The following is a 15,652-nucleotide window of genomic DNA, read 5'->3' on the forward strand; positions in this document are numbered from 1 at the left end:
CGAAGGCGATGGGCCAGGCTGAGCCTCCTGGCTGCTGCTCAGGGACCAGCGTGTGGAGCTCTCATTCTGCAGAGCGTGCAGTTTCATCAGCTCCATGCCCCATCCTGGGGGCTCACGTGGGAGACCTTACCTGCTTTGTTGCCTGTGTGCCACTTCAAAGGGTTAAAACTGGAGCCTCACAAACCAGGGGGTCCAGCGGCCAAAGGCAGCTCGAGGTGCTCACGAGCATCAGAGCCAGCAGGCTTAGGTGAATTCAGGGCAGGACACCCCGCTCGCCCAGGAGCATGGCCAGAGGGCCGGCAGGGAGGGCTGGCAGCACATGAGCAGGGGGCACCTCTCACCAGCAAGGGACGTGTGAATGGCTGTGGCATCCAGAAAACACTCGGCAGACACAGCATTTCCTAACGCTAAACACATGAATGGGGTGACCCTGGGATTCCACCGTGGGTGCGTGCCTGAGAGAAACGAGCCCGCATCCACTGAGAGACATGGACAGGGACGTTCCATCGGCCCTGTGCGGAGCGACCCCGAACAAGAAACCACCCGAGTGTCCATCAATCGCAGAATGAAGAACTGTGGGCCAGTCATACAATGAAACAACACACACCAGTGAGAAAGGCTCCCGAAACACAGGACAACATGTATGAAACAAGGGTTGGGTTGTTTTTTAATTGTCCCAGGTAGACTAGAAAGACTCACAGTGACGTTTAGGACAGCGCCAGAAACTTGAGTTTGAACCAAAAAATGTCGGGACTTCCCGGGTGGCCCAGAGGCTAAGATGCCATGCTCCCTATGCAGGGGCCCAGGTTCAATCTCTGGCTAGAGAACCAGATCCCACATATTGCAACTAAGAGTTCACAAGCCACGCTAAAGATCACGCGTGCCACCAACTAGGACCGGTGCGGCCATGTAAATAAGTAATTTTTTAAAAAATGTACTCTTGAGTTCCCAGGCAGCCAAGGCAAAGAGGGAAATCCAGTTTACAGAGAAGCAGATGACTCTTCATGAGAGACCACTGTTCCAGCGGCAGAGACCAGGAGGGTCTTGGCCCTGCCCACGTTGGGGCTTGTGTGGCCTCAAGCACAGCAGGGACCCAGCAGTGGGTGGGGAGGTGGGGGTCTGCAGGAGCTCAGAAAGGCCTTCTTCCAGGATGAGCAGACCTCTGGCCACCTCCCTCCAAATGGCTGTTGCGTGGCTCCAAGACTGGCTCGACCTGGTCCCCTGACTTCCTAACGTCCTGCTCAGTGGGTCGCTGGCTTGTTCAGCCAAGGGCTTCCCAAACTAGTCCCACTTGCTCCCGAGTTCCTGCCTAGACACCCTGAGTTCAGAGAAGTCCCTTCTCCTCTTTGGACTTTGGATTCTCCATTCATAAAACCCGGGGGTTTCAGCTGACCCTCCTGGCTCTCCAGCTCCTTTCTCCCGTATGGGGGTGGATGTCCCACGTTAGGGGCTGACAGGTGACCGAGGCGGATGCTGACCTGGGACAAATGAGGTGGGGGGTGGGGGTGAGCAGGCTGGGACAGCACAGGCAGCTGGGGACGGTCCCAGGAGCCACGTGAAGCTTTAGAGCCTGTGGTTATTCACGGGGTTTCCCTGGTGGCTCCGACGGTAAAGCGTCTGCCTGCAGTGTGGGAGACCTGGGTTTGATCCCTGGGTCAGGAAGATCCCCTGGAGAAGGAAATGGCAACCCACTCCAGTGTTCTTGTCTGGAGAATTCCATAGATGGAGGAGCCTGGTGGGCTACAGTCCATGGGGTCGCTAAGAGTCAGACACGACTGAGCGACTTCACTTTCCCTTTCTGCTTTATTAATGAGCTCCATGCATGGATTTCCCTGCTCAGTTCCAATCGTGAACATCGCGGGGCTCGCAGTGCGCCTGCAGGGTCAGGTGGCAGTCGCTCCCTCCCTGGGCAGCCTGCTGTGTGCCCTCCCCATTCACTCAGCCCACCCGGTGGTCCCTGCATGCACGGGATGCCCCTCCAAGCTGGCAAAGGGGGACCCCGAGGCCTCACACATGGAGGACTCACTCCATCGTGAGAGACAGCTGGCCCCGTTAAACAAGATGGTAAATGAAACATGGGATGCTGGGCGCCAAGTGCTCACGTGCTGTGCTCTGAGGGCCCCCAGAGTCAATCGCCTGTCACCTTCTAACCACAATCAGGAGCCTCCAGCACGAACGGGGCAGAAGAAGGACCTGCTGCCAGCTCGCTCGGGACCTCTTCCCGGGGTCAGCTGCCCACCCGTGCCGTGGCCTTGTCTCCCCCCGCTCCTGAGCTCGGAGCATGGGCTATTCCTGTGAAAAGTGGGGGGAAGGAGACCCTCCCGGTCCCAAGGCTGGCAGGGGCCACAGTGGGGAGCACTCCTGTGTGTGCTCCTGGAGGGAGCACTTCGCACAGGGGCCCTGGGTGAGGGCCCACATCTACTAGGGCAGGTGACTTCCCCTTGTCCCCGTGAGACCCAGATGGGACACTGCGCGCTGGGCAGTGGAAGTCAGCGTGGGCTCAGGGTGACGAGGTGGGGTGACAGCCGCCACGGACAGACGCTGGGAGGTACCGAAAGGGCCAAATTGTCCCAGGCGGTCATCACGAAACGCTTCCAGGGGCTGCTCACTGAGACGGATGCGCCTGTTCACAAGGAATGCTCCCCGTGGGGGGTGGGGGGGTTGCCCATGGACGGCAGCCCTGCCTCTGGGACAGCCCCCCATCCCCCCATCCCCCTGCATGTGGCAGGCTTGCAGTCTCTCCGTTTGTCCTGACGCATCCGTCCTGGGGCAAGACTACTCAGCCGCCCTCCTCCCCGGGGACGCAAGCTGACAGCCCTCTGTTGAGGTCACGTGGCTGAAGATGTTAAGATCCATAAAAAGGATTAAGGGCTTCAGTCCCATTCCTGGAAACCTTCCCTAAGAATTTCATCCCCAGGGAACCTCATACGGAGTCTGGCACGTGGACGGTTTTCAGAAAAAGTGAGCTGAATTGAAGGACAAAAGCTACAGGTACAAGAGGAACCAGTCCAAACCAGTCAAACCACAGGGAGGGTACTTAAGTCTAGTATGGCTGATCTGCTTCGTAAAATAAGATGCTGCTGTGGACAACGGTCAGGGGAGGGGAGAGGGACACACGAACGTGACCACGGCTACCAAGGGGGCTGGCAGGAAGCCAGAGGCGATGAACAGCCGTCTGAGCGTGATGGGATGATGGCTGGGACCATTCCTCCCAGTTCCCTTGGAGGCTGCAGTAAAGCTGTCTTAATAAAGCTCACAATAAGGAAAGCAAATGTTCTAGTTTGGTCTTGTCACCGCTTCACTGGTGGTGTTAGGGAGGCTGGATAGTCAAGGGTATGCTCCAGACCAACCAGATATAATAAGAGGCACAGCGACTCCCCAGGTCCAGCAACTCACCCGCCGTGGGAGGGACAGTCCTGGCCAGCCCTCATCTTGGGGCCAGAGCTGGGCATGGCAAATGCCACCGGCTCTGTAGCTCATATCCATTGACTGCAGAGGACCTCCAGGCGGGCAGAGGTAACCTTGGGGCCGGAGGTACCTGCAACAGCCAACAAATGCCACTTGGAGACCACTCGGGGCTGGCCTTACCCTGAAGCCTTGCCCACCTGGCCACAGTGCCAGAGAGGCCTGAACCCACTGCCCTGGGGAGAGAGAGCCCTGGGGGTCCGCCCAGCACATCCTCGGTGGCACCTCCTTGAGGTCCAGCTGGTGAAGACGTCACATCTCACACCCTGGAGACGGGGACACGGGAGAGTAAGGGGTTTGCTTCAGGCCACATGGCCAGCACGTGGTGGGGCTGGGACTCGGATTCTGCCTCCAGTGCTGGCGTCTTCCCCGTACCCAGGGGATGGAACAAGCCCCAAACATGGTAAATCGAACCCCGAGCCCAGGAGCTGGAGGGAATTTAGGGCACAGCCCCTTCATTTCCCAGGTGAGGAAAACTGAGGCCCAGGGAGGGGCGGACCCAGGCTTGAGAGCCCCTGGGAGGCTGCACTGAGATGGGATGGGCTGCCCTCCCAGAGAGCTGAGCCAGCTCCCCCGGCACTCCCACCCCCAGGCAGAGGGGGGTCCAGGGCTCCCTTCCTGCCAAGACTCTCACGTGCCTGCACTTACAGGGCAGGGGCCGGGCATCAGGGAGTGGGCACCGATGGGGAAACTGAGGCATGGGCTGGCACGGGCCAGGAGTGAAACAGCGGAGAGCCAGGTGCCCCTCGCCCATGTTGATTTAGCACCTTCCACCCTGGCCAGGTTCCCCGAAAAGCTGATGGATGCCACTTATTCATCACAGTCCAGACGGCACCTCGTAAACGGGCAAAGCCGCCCAGTGAGGGGGGCCATTCATTCTGGCCCTCGGGGACGCCAGCTTGCCGGGGGTAGCGTGCCCCACACTGGGCCGATTGTGAGGGCAGGGACCCTGTCCAAGCTGCCCCGGCTCCTGGCAGGCCACCGAGCCCTGGACGGTTCCTAGATGGAACCCTGTTTTCTTCAGATTCATCTCTAGCCTGGGAGGGTGAGGGGCTCCTCCAGAATACTCACTCAACACTGCTCTGATGGGCCTCAGACACTGGTCCTGCCCCACGATTTACTGGGAAGCCATAAACCAGTGTAAGACAGCCCTTTGCCCTGGGAGCTTCCCTTGTGGCTCAGCTGGTAAAAAATCTGCCTGCAATGAGGGAGACCCGGGTTTGATCCCTAGGTTGGGAGGATCTCCTGGAGAAGGGAAAGGCTACCCACTCCAGTATTCTTGGGCTTCCCTTGTGGCTCAGATGGTAAAGAATCCACCTGCAGTGCAAGAGACCTGGGTTAGATCCCCGGGTTGGGAAGATCCCCTGGAGAAGGTAAAGGCCACCCACTCTAGTATTCTGGGCGGGAGAATTCCATGGACTGTACAGTCCATAGGGTCGCAAAGAGTCGGACACGACTGAGTGACTCACTCACTCACTCGGCCTGGGAGCAGCTCCCACCTGGCTGTGGGCGAGGATGGTGCAGTCCTCCGGAACACTGGCTCAGGGAGCTTCAAGGGGGCGTTGTCTCCTTTATGGATGGGGGTGGGGTACCTGGCAGAGGGCAGCAGTTTAGGCTCAGGATTCGGAGCCGTGGTGCTCCCCGGGTTTGGGGCAGCCCCAGTGACCCGTCTTCTCTCTTAGCCCTCTCAGCCTAGGATCCCCCTCCAGGGGCCTTGGGACTCAAGCCTTGGGCTCAGGCAGCCCCAGTGGCCCGTCTTCTCTCTTAGCCCTCTCGGCCTAGGACCCCCTCCAGTGACCTTGGGGACTCGAGCCTTGGCCTCAGGTGTGAAGGGCTTGGGTACGCCGGGATGGGATCATGGGCAGGCCAGCCTGGTGGTGAGGGGAAGGAGGGTAACAGGACCCACCTCCCCTGGGTGCTGTGTGGGCTGAAGGTCGCACGGAAGGCAGGGCCCCAGGTGCCATCTGCACGCTGCTCCTTCCTGGGTGCCACACTCTGGCCAGGCCTGGAACCACAGGAACACCATCCCTCACCTGTCCCTTGGCCCAGGTGTGTCCAGGGATGGAGGCGCTACACTATATTTAACATCTCATGGAGCCCCTCCCCCTCATTCTCCCCTCCCCCAGGTTTCCTCCTTGCCTTGCTACTGCTAAGTCACTTCAGTCGTGTCCAACTCCGTGTGACCCCATAGACTCCGCCGTCCCTGGGATTCTCCAGGCAAGAACACCGGAGTGGGTTGCCATTTCCTTCTCCAATGCATGGAAGTGAAAAGTGAAAGGGAAGTCGCTCAGTCATGTCCAACCCTCAGCGACCCCATGGATTGCAGCCTACCAGGTTCCTCCGTCCATGGGATTTTCCAGGCAAGAGTACTGGAGTGGGTCGCCATTGCCGTCTGCGTTCCTCCTTGCTTTACTGTCATACAAACTGAGAATTAACTTGTCCACTGTGTGACCAAGTTATGACCAACTTAGCGTATTAAAAAGCAGAGACATTTCTTTGCCAACAAAGGTCTGTCTAGTCAAAGCTATGGTTTTTCCAGTAGTCATGTATGGATGTGAGAGTTGGACTATAAAGAAAGCTGAGTGCCCAAGAATTGATGCTTTTGAACTGTGGTGTTGGAGAAGACTCTTGAGAGTCCATTGGACTGCAAGGCGATCCAACCAGTCCATCCTAAAGGAGATCAGTCCTGAGTGTTCATCGGAAGGACTGATGTTGAAGCTGAAACTCCAATACTTTGGCCACCTGATGTGAAGAGCTGACTCATTTGAGAAGACCCTGATGCTGGGAAAGATTGAAGGCAGGAGGAGAAAGGGACGACAGAAGATGAGACGGTTCGATGGCATCACCGACTCAATGGACATGAGTTTGAACCACCTCTGGGAGTTGGTGATGGACAGGGAGGCCTGGTGTGCTGCAGTCCATGGGGTCACAAAGAGTCGAACACGGCTGAGTGACAGAGCTGACTGACTGTGTGACCAGGTGGAGGAAGGGGGTCTTACCTTGTCCTTCAACAAGGTTCTTCAGCAGGAAAAACCTGACTTCTTCCTCAGAACCCAAGGGTGCTGTCAGCCCCCTTTCTGGAGGCCCAGCATTGGACAGGAGATGAGAATGCAAGTTTTCAGATCCAGCTGCTTATCAGAATCACCTGGGATGCTTTAGAACAGTGACTATCATGGGTGGGACCCGAGCTGTGGGTGCGGCTAAAGCAGGACCCAGAGGCAAATCTCCAGCTCTAGAATCCTTACACGGGAGGGAAGCTCTCAAATCCACCATCTCAGCTTCCAGCTTAAGAAGAGCAAGAGAAACCCAAGGCAAGCAGAGGAAGGAAATAATAAAGGTCAGAGCAGAAAACAATGAGATTGAAAACAGAAAAACAATAGGGAAAAATCACTGAAACAAAGAGCTAGGTCTTTGAAAAAGGTCAATTAGCAAAGCTAATGCTTGAACCCCAGCCTTCTCCCCAAACCCAGAGAGGACCTGTTGCTGGTCTGGGGTTGGCGCAGAGGCCAGCTGGCCTAATTGCCCCCGGTGACTCGAATGGGCGGTGAGGACCACCTTGCTGCCACACACAGACCTGCCCAGCAGGAAGAAACAGCAGCCTACCACAAACACTGCCTCAGTCTCTACCCCTGTAAAACGAGGTGGCAGCACAGTGCCAGCTGCTGGCCATGGCTGGGGCAAGTCTGTTTCCCACCTGAGCTTCCGTCTCCATGCCAGACTCTGTCCTAGACCCGACTTGCTCCGCCTCCGCTGCCCAGAGCCCTGGCTTCCCGGAGGTCCCTGAGCTAGCGTGGTAGCAATCAGGCAGCCGGTCCTCAGGAGCCTTGCCTCCTCCCGTTTCCCACTGGAGCTGGGATGGACTCCACCCCGCACCCCAGGTCCTGGGCTTGTGAACGAGGTCCTCCCAGCTTTGCTCCATGATCAGGAACCTCCACCTGGTGCTGCGGTGGCCTATCAACTGTGGTGACCAAATTCACCTCCTCCCACGATTCTGCACGGACCTTCCCTCCCCCAGGCTTTTCTCCCAGTAAGCCGATGCCCCACACGGACACTTGCCTGCCAGGACGCTAACAGGATGCCTGCTGACAGGCCCGCCATCCTTCCTACCCCCTTTAACTAACAAGCCGGGGCCCCGGAAGAGTGCTGAACACAACACCCACCTCGACGCCGCTTCGCCTCAGTTTCTGCAATCTCCACACCCTCCCTCAGGGGCTTCTGTGTTCCCCGCACAGAGAGCGTGGAGACAGAAATGCCTCACGCCCAGGTCAGGCGGAAACGTCATGGAAGAGCAGTGAAGTTGGGCCTTAGGAAAGCCCAGATCGTCTCTCTTCCTTTTCACTTATTTTTGGCTGCCCTGGGTCTTTGTGGCTGCCCACGGGCTTTCTCTAGTTGCAGGGTGCGAGGGCTGTTCTTCAATGGGGTGTGTGGGCTTCTCATTGCGGTGGCCTGGCTTATTGCGGAGCACCAGCTCTAGGGTGTGAGGGCTCAGTTGTTGCAGTGCCCGGGCTTAGCGGCTCCAAGGCATGTGGGATGTTCCCGGACCAAGTGTCCCCTGCATTGGCAAGTGAATTCTTAACCATTGTACCACCAGGGAAGTCCAGGTGGGATCTTTTCTATCCGGAACAGGAATCCCATTTTCTGCAAAGAGGTAGGCAATGAGCTCAGCTGTTTCAGTCGTGTCTGACTCTGCGACCCCATGGACTGTAGCCTGCCAGGCTCCTCTATCCATGGGATTCTCCAGGCAAGAATACTGGAGAGGGTTGCCATGCCTTCCCCCAGGGGATCTTCCTGATACAGGGATCACATCTCCTGTGGCTCCTGCATTGCAGGCAGGTTCTTTACCGCTGAGCCACCGGGGAAGCCCAGGTGGGTGACTGTTTGCTAAATACCACAGAGCTTTCGTGGACCCTACAGGGGATAGCCAACACCACAAACCCATCCTGCCCCTTAAGGTGTGCAGGATTATGACCTGGCCTCTGTTCTACAGACAAAAAAAGGGGCTGTTAACCCTCAGCCCCACAGCAGGTAAGTAGCCGTGGACCCACACTGTCCCCCTTTCCAGCCGAGTCATTGGGTGCGTCTCAGGGGACAGGCCCCACCCCGTGCAGACGTAGGGGAGCCCTGGGCAGAGGAGATGGATGCCACCCCGTCCTCCTACAGCTCTCAGAGCCTGGGGCTAAGGCCCAGTCCCGGCACAGTGGCGAGAGAGAGAGGGAGCCACCGACCCCATCACAGAGGAGCTGTGTCGGGGAAGGCCTGGATGTGCTTGCCGTTGCCAAAGTCCACATCTCACCTTGACTCAGGATTCTGGGCCAGGAAAAGTTCCCTTAGCTCTCTTGGCGCCTTCAGAGCACAAGAAAGACACCCCCTGCCTGTGTGTGTCCTTCATGCCCTTGCCACCAGGCGAGGCAAGGCCGAGTCGACAGCCTGCATGGCGCCGCCCCTCCCGCTGCGGGGAAGCAGTGGGCGTATAAATATGTAGATGGGTTATTAATTAGGCCCTGGCCACCCATCGGCACCTCCGTTCCCTGGTGGCCCCGGGCTCTTTCCTTTGCACAGCCCACAGCCAGTGCTTGCTCTGTAGCCCCCATCCCCGAAACGCTCGGGTCCACACTCTCCTGGCTCCATTTCACGTGCATTTGGAAGGAGAGGGACATTCGGACAGAGGAAGACGGAGAGAAGGGGACGCGCGTGAACGAGTGAGCTGTTGGTGCTATTCTCTGGAAAGGATGAAGCTTAACAGCTTGCAAAGCCAGTCAACTGCACATCTATTTTTCTAAGGGAGGAGGGCTGGGATGGAGAGAGCTTTCCTGAAAGGACTTGGCCTTGAAACATTAAGTCAAACAACTGGACTTGGCAGTGGCCAGCTTCTGAGCACCGCCAACCTGGAGAAACTGGCGGCCCAGCACGGCGCGTCGGGGCTGGGAATAATGAACTCATTCCGAGCCGGGCCCAGGGGCTGGAGAGGCTGTGCACTCGGGGGGCCCGCAGATCAGAGGGGCAGCGGCACCAGGGACCCCCGGGTCTAAACCAAGAGCCTGACCTCAGCTCTGTAGCTGTGGACCAAGGCCGCCCAGCAGGGAACCCCACAGATCTGACCCCACAGATGCGGGCGCACCAACGGTCTGTCCCGATGGACAGGAAAAGGCGTGGTTCTGTGCTATTAACACAGGAAGGAAGTCCCAGTGGATGAAAATTACAGGGGCTAATCCCTAATTGGCGACTAAAGTTCACGGGGTGAGTCCCCCAGCACCGCGGCCTCCTCTGGAGGGGCCCTCACGTGCTTTCACAGTCCAGCTCCTCCGACCTGGGACAAAGGGGTCGTGCAGAGCCTGTGTGGCCACTGCCTACTCCTTCTCTCGTCTGCCATCCCACCGGGGCCCGTGGCTGAGCCCACGTCCCAGTTTGGAAGCTGAATTTTAATTTTTGCTGATCAGCCTTTGTTTTTGGAGGCGGCTGAGAAGCCAGAATGGTGGACCCAAGCATCTGGCAGCTTAGGACCTCAGAAGTGTGCTCTGAGCAAGTGTGGCCACCACCAAGGAGGCGCTGTCTCTAGACTCTGGGCCGCTTTTCTCAGGAGAAGGTGCCTGCCATCCACAGCCCTCCCGCGTGCCCGCGTGCACGGAGCGGCCCCGGTGGCGTCTGGACAGCATTCCTGCGCACACCGGCCCGGAGGCGGTACGGGAACCCTGTGGCGCACGGGGACGAGGTCTGGCACAGGTCTGCACGAGGTTCGGGAGAAGCCCTGTGTCCTCGCAGGTGTGGCCCCGGTTTCTCTCCGACAGTTCTGCAGAAGGGGCACCCTGGGGTCATTTCAGAGTCCTCATTAGCTGTGCTGCTGGGGAAAGCCTTGATTTATGGCCGCTCCACCGTCTCACAAATAACCGCTGTGCTGGCAACACAGCTGCTCCAGAGAGGGAGCGTCTGGTTTTCCCTAACCTCTGGTCCTGCGTCCTCAGCTCCCAGACCACAAGGCAACCTGCGGGGCAGGCCCTTGGGCTGGGGGTGGTTGTCTCCTGACCCCGCTCCCGCAGGCCTCAGTGTGTCCCCCCTCGGAAAGCAGATTTAACCCCTGCGAGCTGCTCCCATGGAGGGTCACCAAGAACCTACCAATACGGATGTTTCTGTGCAGATATTTATAAAATCTTCTTTTTTGAAAAGCTAAAAAGTCTAGCTTGCTGTGCTCTAGAGAATAGTGCTTCAGGCCGCTGGGCCTGTGGTCACCCTGGAGGCAAGGCCCTGGCCGACACTCCTGGCCCCTAGCTCCTCTGGGCTGGAACGTACCCTGAACCCCAACACAGGCCTGTCCAGAGGTCCGTGTTTTCTCAGCCTTGGGTGCCCCGCCCACAGAGCACTTGTGGGTGTGGCTTGCTGGGGGGCGGGGCGGTCAGGGTGGGGAGTAGGACTTCCCCTTGAAGGCGTGTGGGGGGGCTTTGCTGGTGCTCAGCCTGTGAGTTGGGGGTGCCCATCCTTACAGAGCCCAGGGGCCCCATCCCCACCCCACACCTGTGCTCAGCAGGGCTCTGACTGTGCAAGGTCAATGCCACACCCCGGAACCTCTCAGGGTTTTTTTTTAAACTCAGGGTGGGTTCCGGCCACTTGAGAAGAAACGGCTAGAGCAAGCGCCCTGGAAGCAGAGTTGGGGGACAGAGGTGATGGCAGAGGAAGGGGCACAGCAGGGCCCAGTGGGGCTGGGGGCATATCTCGTGCATGGGGCAGGGGGCATGACCAGGGCGCTGGCTGCGACACATCAGGGTCACCTGGCATCAGGCTTGAAGCAGGGGATAGAGAAGAGACTAGTCAGTAAGGGGGACACAAATATCCAGATCAAATTGGGAGCAGACATGAAATTACAGGAGCACGTGTGTGAGAAAGATGGTTTTGGCCAAAATGACAGGTCAGGGGTGTCCCTGCCTGGGGGGGAATCCCACTGCCATGATGTGCTGAGTTGGGGGAGCCTCACTCTTCTGTGGGGGTCCATGTCCTGCCACCCGGGGCCCTGGCCCCCGCCCTGGCTCCCATACACTCTGGACCTACCTCCCCACTCCCGGTGGCTCGAATGCAGGAAGGACAAGCGAGGGCTGCCTGGGCGCCCTCATAAAGCCGCCAAGGCACAGAGGGGGCCGCTTCGGGGCCCTCTGCTTCCAGGCTCGAGGAGAGACAGTGGTCACGGGCAGTCTGCATGCCAGCTCCAGTGAGACTCCGCCAGGGCTGTGTCTTGGGGGCGCCACTGGATGGGTCAGGGTCAGAGGTCAGGGGCAAAGGTGTGTGGCTGTTTTTCCAGACTCGGATGGTGCAGGAGTCACGGCCTGGCACAGCCTCCTACCAGGCAGTGTGTCTTAGAGCGTTGGGGATTCTTAGCCCTTTCCTCTTCCCTTCTCCACTGCTCCCCCGGAACCCCTCTGCTCCGTTCACCACTGGCTGCTCTGTGCTGTGCGAAGTTTAAACACACAGTCTCCTCTCTGCATAAGCCCCACCCACCCATCCGTCCGTCCTTTTTCCCAGGCTACATCAACGTCGCACACTGGGAATGCCATCAGCTGATGTCTACATTGCTGACAGCAGTTTCACCCCAGAGGGAGTCATGGGACTGCATTTTCTTTAAGAGAACATTAATTAGTTAAGTGGGCTGCACACAACTGTGTGCTGCGCAGGTCTGTATGGACCTGCACGTGTCTTTCCAACTCCATGTTCAGTTCAATGCAGTCGCTCAGTCATGTCTGACTCTTTGCAACCCCATGAATCGCAGCATGCCAGGCCTCCCTGTCCATCACCAACTCCTAAAGCTTGCTCGAACTCATGTCCATCGAGTCAGTGATGCCATCCAGCCATCTCATCCTCTGTCGTCCCCTTCTCCTCCTGCCCCCAATCCCTCTCAGCATCAGGGTCTTTTCCAATGAGTCAACTCTTCGCATCAGGTGGCCAAAGTACTGGAGTTTCAGCTTCAGCATCATTCCTTCCAATGAACACCCAGGACTTATCTCCTTTAGGATGGACTGGTTGGATCTCCTTGCAGTCCAAGGGACTCTCAAGAGTCTTCTCCAACACCACAGTTCAAAAGCATCAATTCTTCGGCACTCAGCTTTCTTCACAGTCCAACTCTCACATCTATACATGACCACTGGAAAAACCATAGCCTTGACTAGATGGACCTTTGTTGGCAAAGTAATGTCTCTGCTTTTCAATATGCTATCTAGCTTGGTCATAACTTTCCTTCCAAGGAGTAAGCGTCTTTTAATTTTATGGCTGCAATCACCATCTGCAGTGATTTTGGAGCCCCAAAAAATAAAGTCAGCCACTGTTTCCACTGTTTCCCCATCTATTTCCCATGAAGTGATGGGAACAGATGCCATGATCTTCGTTTTCTGAATGTTGAGCTTTAAGCCAACTTTTTCACTCTCCTCTTTCACTTTCATCAAGAGGCTTTTTAGTTCCTCTTCACTTTCTGCCATAAGGGTGGTGTCATCTGCATATCTGAGGTTATTGATATTTCTCCCAGCAATCTTCATTCCAGCTTGTGCTTCTTCCAGCCCAGCGTTTCTCATGATGTACTCTGTATATAACTTAAATAAGCAGGGTGACAATACAGCCTTGACATGGCTCAAAATCAGCTGTGATGGGAGTATTTACACTATGGGAAGTGGCAAGCACTACTAATCAGGCTTTCTCTCACCACCGAAGAGCTAGTTGTCACATGTAAGCAACTAGCTTGAACTTGTTAATCCCCCAAATTCCTCATCATTTATAATAATTCCATGAGATAATGATTTATATGCTCATCTATAACTAAGCCTGCATGGTAGGGCAATTACCAAGATAATGACAGTAAAACTTCATGACTATTCATCCAGGCAAGGTTTTTTGAGATGAGAAAACCCTGTAGTTCATAATATTTTTTGAGTCATTTAATTTTATATTAGCAAGGCGGAGGACCATAGGAGAGCTGTGGCCTCTTTCCCATCCGTGGGCCTCTGTGCAGATCATTTCCTCTGCTGGAAAGCCTTATCCTCATTGTCTGCCAGAGAATCTGCCCTTTTTGAGACTCAGCTCAAATGTCACCTCCTCCAAGAAGCCTTCCCGGACTTTCAGAGACATATCTGGCTGTGCCCTTCACTAGGCAAACTCAGCCCTCAGCATGAAAATGAAAGTGTTACTTGCTCAGTCATGTCCGAGTCTGTGTGACCCCATAGACTCTAGCCTACCAGGCTCTTCTCTCCATGGGATTTTCCAGGCAAGAATACTGGAGTGGGTAGCCTTTCCCTTCTCCAGAGGATCTTCCCAACCCAGGGGTCGAACCCAGGTCTCCCACATTGGAGGCAGATTCTTTACCAGCTGAGCCACAAGGGAAGTCCAAGAGTACTGGAGTGGGTAGCCATGTCCTTCTCCAGGGGATCTTCCTGACCCAGGGATTGAACCGGGGTCTCCTGCATTTCAGGCAGATTCTTTACCATCTGAGCCACCAGAGAAGCCCAGGCAAACTCAGCCCTTGGCAAAGTGGTGTCCCTAAGCCAGACTTTCCATTCTGTTTTGAGACTGTGTCTCTCTTCCTCACAAACCTGGGGGAGCCTCCAAGGCAGGAGCTTGTCTCATTCACACTTGTCACTGACCACCGTCCACACTGGATCAGGTTAGGAGGGTGAGGGCGATCTCCCTTGACCTTCTGCTCCCCTGCCAGGACAGATGGAACACTGAAGGAACATTTCAGGCCTCTCTCTCCATCAGACCCACCTCTAGAGGGAGAACTCATTAAGCTCAGTGATTCCCGCCCATCACCCACCACCTCCTGCATCTCATTTAAACAGAAAGGAAACAAGATGGAGACCCACCCACAGCATGTGGTACAGCTGCGGGGTCAGGCGAGGGGAGGGGCGAGGACTGGCCTGCTTCACTACCTGGGACCTTCAGTTTGTTAGCCTTCCGCTTAAGAAAAACTTACTCTAAAATGCTTGCTGAATAACACATCGAGGGACTTCCCTGGTGATCCACTGGTTAAGAATCCGCCTTGCAATGCAGGGGACGAGGGTTTGATCCCTGGTCAGGGAACTAAGATCTCACGTGCCCCAGGGCAACTAAGCCTGTGAGCCACAATGAGAGAGCCCAAGAGCCGAAGTGAAGATCCTACATACAGAGACTAAGGCCTGATGCAGCCAAACAAATAAGTGAGTATTTAAAAACACACGTCTGACCAGAATGCAATTTCAATTACGATAGCGTCAAAAAGAATAAAATACTTATGAGTAAACATAACAACAAATGCAAAACTTACACTCTGAAAGCTACAAAACATTGTTAAAGAAATTAAAGTTATAAATAAATGGAAAAGTATCCCATGTTCATGAAATGGAAGACTTAACGTGGTTAAGATGGTAAAGTCCCCAGAACTACAGACTCAATGCAATCCCTGTCAGATCCCAGTTGACTTCTCTGGAGAAACTGATGAGTTGATTCTAAAATTCATACACAATTGCAAAGGACCTGTAATAGCCAAAAACAATCTTGAAAAAGAGAACAGACTAGGATCCACACTTCCCTTTCTCAAAACGCACCACAAGGCAACCGTAAAAAGTCAGTGTGGCACAAGGAGGGACACATAGCTCCGAGGAAGAGAACTGAGAGTCCGGAAACAAAGCTGTGTGTGAAGGTCAGCTGACTTTCAACAGGGCGCCAAGACCATTTAAAGGGGAAAGGATAATCTTCTCAACAAATACCGCTGGGACGACTGGATAGCCACAAGCAAAAGAATAAAGTTGTACCCTTATCTTACATCACAGGCAAAAATGAACTCAAAAAGGCTCAAAGATCTAAATGTAAGAGCTAAAAAAAAAAAAGAACTTCTAGAAGAAAACACAAGGGTACATCCTCATGGCCTCCTCAGATTTGCCAAAGGATTCTTAGATATGACACAAAAAGCAGGAGCAGCAGAAAAAAATAGAGAATTTAGACTTTTAAAAACTTTTGTGCTTCAAAGGACATCATCAAGAAAATGTGGAGGAGGGCATGGCAACCTATTCCAGTACTGTGGCATGGAGAACTCCATGGACAGGGAAGCCTGGCAGGCTACAGTCTATGGGATCACAGAGTCAGAGAGAACTGAGTAACTAATATTTCATTTCATTTTCATATTTGGTTTAAATCTGACATTGTGCAATATAATGATGAACAGAAAATTCACTAAAAATTAAAATAT

The 15,652-nt window shown here is 55.2% G+C and overlaps 1 protein-coding gene across 2 annotated transcripts in view; it reads right to left on the reverse strand.

The window, feature by feature from the left end:
- LHPP (phospholysine phosphohistidine inorganic pyrophosphate phosphatase) overlaps positions 1-15,652 on the reverse strand; it is a 128,668-nt gene that overhangs the window by 14,833 nt on the left and 98,183 nt on the right. The window contains exon 7 of one of the 2 annotated variants that reach the window (XM_070364037.1): positions 3,397-3,538. The exons of the other annotated variant lie outside the window; for it this stretch is intronic. Coding sequence (XP_070220138.1) covers positions 3,397-3,538 — 142 coding nt within the window. The remainder of the gene's footprint in view (positions 1-3,396; positions 3,539-15,652) is intronic. 2 annotated transcript variants of the gene reach the window in all.

This window comes from Bos mutus, chromosome 26 (assembly GCF_027580195.1).
Source record: "Bos mutus isolate GX-2022 chromosome 26, NWIPB_WYAK_1.1, whole genome shotgun sequence".
NCBI lineage: Eukaryota > Metazoa > Chordata > Mammalia > Artiodactyla > Bovidae > Bos > Bos mutus.